This window comes from Mustela nigripes, chromosome 3, assembly GCF_022355385.1.
Source record: "Mustela nigripes isolate SB6536 chromosome 3, MUSNIG.SB6536, whole genome shotgun sequence".
Taxonomy (NCBI): Eukaryota; Metazoa; Chordata; class Mammalia; order Carnivora; family Mustelidae; genus Mustela; species Mustela nigripes.
Window position 1 is genome coordinate 162951905 of NC_081559.1, and position 8076 is coordinate 162959980.

The 8076-nt window shown below is 47.0% G+C and overlaps 1 protein-coding gene across 6 annotated transcripts in view; it reads right to left on the bottom strand.

Moving 5' to 3' along the window:
* The window catches only part of UBR5 (ubiquitin protein ligase E3 component n-recognin 5), a 139778-nt gene extending 132529 nt beyond the window's left edge, over positions 1-7249 (bottom strand). For all 6 annotated transcript variants that reach the window (XM_059394957.1, XM_059394956.1, XM_059394958.1 and 3 more), the window contains exon 1: positions 7144-7249. In XM_059394957.1, coding sequence (XP_059250940.1) covers positions 7144-7205 — 62 coding nt within the window. In that variant the 5' untranslated portion in view covers positions 7206-7249. The remainder of the gene's footprint in view (positions 1-7143) is intronic.
* Positions 7250-8076: the final 827 nt, after the last annotated feature.

The following is an 8076-nucleotide window of genomic DNA, read 5'->3' on the forward strand; positions in this document are numbered from 1 at the left end:
AATTTCAAGGATATAAAATTATACCCAGGATTATCACAACTATTATAAAAACAAACAAAAACGATCCAGGGACAGAAAAATAGACTAGAAAACCACCAAAATGTTAACAGTGGTAGCACTACTAAACTTTTTAAATTGATCTTCTGTATTTTCTAGATCTTTTTTAAGAACGTTTCTTAAAACAAGCAATTTTTAAGAACAAGTAAGTAAAAACTAGGGAATATCCAGAAACTGAAAGCAACCCAAATTTAAATTAGCAAAAAAACAGATCTGAAATTGTGGCATATCCAGACAATGAAATACCATCACTAACACAAAAGGAAAAAAACTACTACATGCTACATAAGCTAAGTAGAAGACACCAGAAACATGATTCCATTTCTACGAAATTCTAAAGGTAAAATTACTGAGACAAAAAAACAGTGGTTTTCAGGGACGGGGACAAGAGAGGGACTGAGAGTGCAAAGGGGCACCAGTGAAGTTTTTGGGGCGATGGAAATGTTCTATGTTCTTGACTGGGGTGGATACACAGCTGTATACATTTGTCAAAATTCAAACTGTTCATTTTTGGTAAGTTATACTGTCAAATATACTTCAATAAAGCTGATTTACAAAATAAAGAAGTTGAAAACATTTTATTAAGGTACATGATACCATCAGAAACCAAATAACATTACTCCTGCTACAAAGAAAATTGTGCCTTATTTACACATGGAATAACATTAAATTTTAACTTTAATATCCTGACAAAAATGAGAATGTCACAAAACAGTTACCAATGAACTTACCGTATCTCTCATTTTCAAGAGATTTATGACCACAACACTGATTCTATCAAGAAAGCAATACGAAATATGATCTCATTAGAGAATAATGTCTCATAGCCAAGTTCAATTTACTAATAGTCTCACTTCTGTACACTAAATTAGAAGAATCGTGCAAACTTTTCACAGGACTTACTATTCCTCAACATGCCCTACAGAAAACCCTGCAGTTTCAAGAATCCCTTCTTACTCTCATTACAAGGGACTGCTAACACAACGCTCTCACGGGAGGTTAACAAGGGACAGCATCAAGATGCAAGGAGCCTTCAGATCCCAGTGTGATGCTATTCCTCCTTCTAAGGCTACAATCCAAACAAATTTTGTCTTACTCTTTAAAAAGTCAAATTCTGCAACATGTCACAACCCAATTAGTTCTATCACGTAAAACTGTTGATGAAAAATAAGCATTTATCTGACAACAGGAAAATCTAAACAGACTGAATTTGATATTAAGGAACCATTTTAGGTGGGTTGGGTTTTTTTTAAGTCTTCATCATTGAGATGCATACTGAAGATATATTGATTAAATTATCTGATAGGGAAAGTGTTGAAACCAGACTGGCCATCAATGTGATGACTGCTGCGATTAAGCGACGATTGTTGTACCTGTGTGTTCAGCACCCTACTGACTCCACATCTGTGTACGCTTGAAACTCTCCATAATTAAAAGTTTAAAAACAATTCTCAGAGTAAAACCTAAAAATCAACTATAATAATAAATCAACAATTCATCATCACCGTGAGCCAGGAGAGGCTGTTTTCATTGGCTCAGAATGCCAAGGTAGCAAAATGACAGAAAAAGAGACCACAAGCCGAGTTTGTTTTAATTAGAAGTGATACGATAAAAATGGAGGAAAGAAGACGTAAGTACATTCTCCCCCAACATAAAACGGCTTCCTTCAATACACCCCACAGGAGCTCCTGAAGTGCACTTATTTCCTAAAGATTTCATTTTTTTAAGTACTCTCTACACCCAATGTGAGGCTCAAACTTCTAACCCAGAGATCAACTGCCGCCCACTCCACCAACTGAGCCGGCCCTGCGCCCCTACCGCAGTGCAATCTGACGCTGCCTTCGGTGATGCCACTTGCCTTTACAGACCACTTCCTAATTGCTAGGGAAAAATCCTTCTCTGCCTTAAAATTCAGCCCCTTACTCCTAGTTGCACTTCCGTGTACTGTGTAATTTCTTTCACAAGTGTCTATTTACTCGTAAAGCTACAATGTAGTCCCCGATTTCTTGATTTGATCTGCCCCTGTGTGTTCTGATGTTCATTTTTCATTTGGCTATTTCATACCCTGTCTTTAAGCTTGCTTTCCTCAATCAGCTTCACTGAATCATTTCAGTTAAACTTGCCTGTACCTTCCCAGTCCAGTCCTGCAGCAGCACTGTGCCTGGGAAACCACCTCAGTAATCCGCCCGACTGCCCTCTGGTCTGCTGAGGTGATGCTCTATCCCACACAGACCAACACGTGTGCACTTGGTGTGGCATACTGAAATTTCAGGCAGCTTTCCACTATTAGAACATCTACCCACCACAACCTTTGTTCAGCTCCATGCAATCCCTGGCATGTTTTCAGGGGCCTACTGAGAGGGCAAGGATATCCCAGAGTCTTTAAAACCCAAAAGTTCCTCATAAAAATCAGAACCACTTCCAGAATGCCGTGGCCCGTGCAAAAAAGCACTTTCTACAGCACTGTCGTCCAACAGAACCTTCAGTTACAACACTGTCCTCTGTGCTGCTCACTACCTGGGGCTACACTGGGCACTCACGATGTGGCTCGAGTTGCCAAGGAACTGACTTTTTAATTTTAAGTAGTCACAGTATGAGTCTAACAACTTATACTGCTGGACTTTTTCTTCATAAAAGTCATTTCCATTTATTTTTACATCTGTTTATACCCAAGATTAGCTAGGACAGTTGGTCAACCCCAGCACAAGCAGAAATTTGGACAGGATAAGCCTTCCGTGTGGGAGCTATAGCATGCGCTGTAGGGCATTCCACAGCTTCCCAGGCCTTTACCCACTAGAGGCCAGCAGCAGGGCTCCAGCTGTGACAAGCAAAAAAAGGATCTCCAAACACTGCCAAATATACCCAGAGTGGGGGTGGGGGGGTACAACTGCACCCAGTTGAGAACCACTGATTTAAGGCGAAGTCTGGATTCTGCACTCAATGGTAAGGATTTTCTAGAGCAATCTCTTTGATTTCCTGCCTTCTGATTTTAAAAGCAGTTAAAAGTAACCACCTCTTCATATTTTCCACATTACCCACATTACAATATTTGTGTTTCCTACCCACTATCTCAGTTGTTCCTTACCAACCTTGAGATGGGTACTACACCTGACTTAGAGATTGGGGGCCACGGGGGACAGGAGGAGAAACAGGGAGTAAGTCTCGAAGTGGTTAAATGACTGGCCAACCAGCACATAGTTAATAAGCAGCAGGACTGAGACAAACCCAGATTTAGGAATTCTAAATTTCTAACTCCTCTATTATCTTACCTGGTAGCTCACAGTACATGAAGGGGAAGCTCCTTAGAGAAAAACCCTTTTGATATGACAATCTCAACCCAGACTGTTTGATTGCACAACACACAACAATGCCAAAAAGCAAAGCTCACAGGAAAATTCCACATAGACAAACAATGAGAACTGGTTCCTATTGTAACCAACCTGCATCGTGAGAAAGAATTCAGGATAAGGACAAGTCACGGCATACCCACATCACTTTAAAAATGCCTCTCCCTAGGCCAGTTCTAGGAAACGGTTAAGAGGGTCAGCCCCCTGACAAAAGGCCTAAGTGGAAGGAGGAGGTGAGGGGAAGGAGAAATCCAAACTCTAAGCCTAAGACAGGTGGCTGCTCTAAGGCTGAGCTGCCTCAAATGTGACCATATCTCTGAACAGTGGCCACATGCAACAGTGGAAAGAGACCTGGACTGGGGGCAGGGGTGGGGGTGGGGGGGATGTAGACCTCATCTGTCAGTAGCTCACTGTGTACCCCTGGATGAATGCACAAAGCTCTGGGCCTGTTTTTTTTCAACTCATTACTGAAAAGACTGGTCTATGTGACTTCTTTGGCACTTTCCAGACCTTAGCAGGCACTTCCAGCCCTTCCCTCAGAGTCATTTTCTCTATGTTCTTTTGCTGTTTCTCTGAGACAATGAATGATTCAAGCAGGAACATAGTACTAACTCAAGAAATTCACTAGAAAGAAAATCAAAATGTCACTAAAGTATCTGAGTAGGATGGTTTCAATTCACCACAGTGAATATTTGCATAGGGCCAGCCACTGGGCACTAGGGACCTTGTAATCATCCTGGGAAGCCACAACCAACATCCTAGGCTCTGAACTACTCTCCTCTGCCCTAGCCACCCCCACCTACATTCACCAGCTGCATTTATTATTTGGTCTCCCAATGTAATGATTAAAAATTTTAACCCAATACAGAAAGACTATTAACAGAATTAGCAAGTCTGAAAACACAAAAAAAAATCACATAAACTTTTGCTCTACTGAGTATATTTGAGGTATTAGAGACATCACATCATTACACTGAACAAAATATCTGACTTTTTACAGGATATGGCTATTTCAAAATGAAAACTTATTTGGAGAAGAAAATATCGATGTTTTGGGGCCCCCTCCATTTTCTTTGACTCACCAATTTATTTGCAGTACCATACTGCCCGGCCAATCTTACTGCTTTTCATGCAAGAATCAAGTCCACTTATTTAAACTCTTTTTTATCCCCCAAAAAATCATTTATCATTTCATTCCTGATGTAGACACGTATTTCATATAAAAGTCAAGCTATAGTGGCACACTCTTTCCGATTACCAAAACTTACTACATCTTGGTAAAAAGTTTTTGATCTGAAGATGAAAATGTTCTGGGCTTCTTGTTCTAGTTAAAAGGCTCTAGAAAGCCAGTCTGTTTTGTAAACAGATTTTTGCAGCAAAAGCTTGATCTGGTAACTCTGCAAGGAGGTCTGCAAAGAGGATCTTTCCCTCTGAAGAGCAGATACAGAACAGCTCCACCAGGAGTCAGTTACATCAGAACAGGGTGCATGGGTGTCTCAAATGCTGTCCTCACAGATCTCCACAGACCATTCTACCCGCTCAACTCTATGTCCCCAAAATCTTACCCTCAGTGCTTTCTATCTTCTCACATGTCTGCCACCCTGATGTGCACATTTTATAATATGAATCAAATCCACTTCTGTTTCATAAAAATTCAAAGATGCTTTAAATAGTCCTCATATTGTCTACTCACACTACAGGAATCAAAACCAAAACTGATTACTTCTTTACATCAGGAATGACAAAAAAGGTAGCTTAAAAAAGGATCCATTACTTGTAAATTCCCCAGACTAGCTGAAGTAAAATGAATGTTCAAAAATGAATCAGAGTGCCCAAGACAACTGGCAAAATGGGTTTTGGCAGACAGAGTCAATTGAGTAAGCTGGTCAGAATTCTTGGTATATATAAAGTAGGACTAATACAGAAAACGTGGCCTACCTCTCTCCTGCCTGGTGCAGTTTTCTAAGTTACAAGACACGTTCCAGGACAAGCACTACTAACTCAGTTCTATGAGTGACAGCAGAGCTATCCTCAAGAAGAGCCTGGTTCTAAAACTTACAAAAATAACCTTATTTCAAAGTCTCAGAGATCTCCATCTCTAATGAAATAAAAAGTAGAGTAAAAATCACATAACAAAATGTTAAAATATATGACAAAACTTATTTCAGTACTTTCAGAAAGTATTGCAAAATGTTCAAACACTAACATGTTAAATACACTATAGCTACAGCAAAGATTGGACAAATCTGAACCCAGTGCCACAACCTGAGCCGCCAGCTTTCGCCTCACCTGAGGCGGTTAGATACTCGGGAGACTCAGGCCAATATCTTAGCAGCAAGTTAGGCCTCTTCCTCCCTCCGGGAAGCGCATGACAAACGGCGTCATGCAACTTATGTCACCCGGTCACTTAGTAAAAATCATATCTAACTTCTAATCTTGGGTCCAGATGGCCATTCATACTCAAAAGAAATAGAAAGCAGCTGTATCACTGGGGGAGGAGGAGGCTTAAAATGCCCCACTTTCTGGCCCCGTAAATATTCAGACCATCATTAGATCAGAGTCCTAAATTCTAAGACTTACTTTAATGGAGGCCTCCCTCAACCTTCTCCGAGTCCCTGTTTTGTAACAGTGAAGGAACTTTTCCTGCTTTATCTTAGTTCCCTGAGAGCATGCGGCCCTGCAATTCAATACCCTAAACTGGCAGGGAACGGTGGAGGAGGCAAAGGGAGGAATCCACAGCCAAAATAGCCTTCTTATTAAAGACGACAAAAACAAAAACAAAAAACACAACACCATAATTCCTCCTCCGCCCACTGCAAACCCATCCCAGAAATTTACAGCTTGTTAAGAAAGCAGCATTGCGAACTGCAAACCTAAGAGTTTTCCTTTGACTCTACGCACGGTTTTCAGCTGTCAAATTACAACTCAGGAAAACACTATCATTAGAATAAAAAAGGAAACAAAAAAAGCTCGCACCATAGGAGCTGGGAGAGGGAGCACACCAGCCCCGTTTCGGAAGAAGGAGAGCAAAGGGAATCCAATCCACTTCCCCACCCCCGCCTGAATTCATCCCCTCCCCGGGCAGACAAACCTCACTGCAGGAGCTCAAATTTAATAATAATAACAATAATCATGGCGCTTCCTCCTCCCACCCCACGCGATCTGCCGGGAATCAGCCTCCCCATCCCCCGGGATCTCCAGGCTTGGCAGGTCCAGACCACCCCACCGGACACGGCTCCCGGGGGCCCGGGCGAGCCCGGTCTACCCCGGGGCCTCTCGCCCCGCTTCTCCTCTTCCCTCTCTTTTTACCTCCACCATCCCCCATCCGCATTGTCTGTCTCAATTCAACTTTGACTAATATGGATTCCTCGGGCCTGGGCCGGGCGGTAATTACAGCCCGCCCCCCCTCCGGAGCCGAAACCCCCCCCCCATCTCCACCGAGTTCAGCGCGGATCCTCGGAGGGAGACTGGGGTGGGGGGGTGCAGGGGGAAGGAGGAGGTTGCAGCGCGCTTCCCCGTCTACATCGCGGGCACCGTCTACAACGCGCTCCCCCCGCGGCCCCGGACCCCCGGGACCAGAAGTTTGCCCCGGAAGGGGCCTAGCCGGGGGCAGTGAGGACCCCCCCCACCCGGCCGGCCGGCGCGTAAACACGGGCGCCCGCCCCGGCGCGGCCCCGTGGGGGAGGGGAGGGCGGGGAGGCGCCCTTCCCCCCGCCCGCCCGCCCGCCGGCCCTATTACCTGTCATTGAGCTGGTCCTCGGTGCCCGGCAGCGGGTGAACCACGAAATGGATGGACGTCATGGTGCTTCCTTCTCGTCCTCCTCCCGAGGACTGCCCCCTCCCGCTCTCGCCCACCCCCCCACCCCCGAACACCCTTCCCCTCCCCAAAACCCACTGCCGCCGCCGCCGCCTCCCAGTCCCCAAATGGAGGGAAGCAAATGCGCAGGGGCCGCCGCCGCCGCCTCCCTGCCGGGCGTGTGTCCGCGGCCCGGCGGTCCGGCGGGGCCGGCAGGGGCGGATCAACACGCCACCCGCTCCCCCCGCGACAGCGCGCAGGAGTGCGAGGCCGGCGGCCGGGACCCGGGGCGCGCCGCCGCCAGCGGCGGCCAGGCGTCGGGAGAGGGGGCGACTGGGGAGGGAGGAGAGGGGCGGGCTGCGGGGACGGTGTGGTCCCGGCGGCGGACGGGGTCCGGACTAGGGAGGTGGGGAGGGAGATTAGCCCGCACCGCGCGTCACTGGCGAGAAGCCGCCGCCGCCGCCAGCACCGCCGCCGCCATCTTCACTTCTGCCCCAGTTTCTCCGTCTCGCAGGCTCCGCTCCCGAGCGGCGGGGGAGGGGCGAACGGGAGGAGGAGAAGGAGGGAGGAGACCGGCGGGCGGGGGCACGGCTGCGGGGGGGCGGGGCTCCGGGAAACGGGCGGTAAGGCCCTTTCGATTGGGCGGCTCAACGTCGTCGGGCCACGGCGCTGTAAGGCGCGTGCGGATTGGTCCGTTCGGCCCCGAGCCCAGCCCCCCGGGAGGTGGGATAGCTCCCGAGTGAGTGTTCCGGAGAGCACGTGTTAGGGAAGGAGGAGGCGGAGGGGAGCTCACTGGGGCGGGGAAGAAGTCTGGGAGGGAGGCTAAGTGTGTGTCCCCGGAGAGGTGGAAGGTAGAGGGGCTCCTGCGCTTCTCGC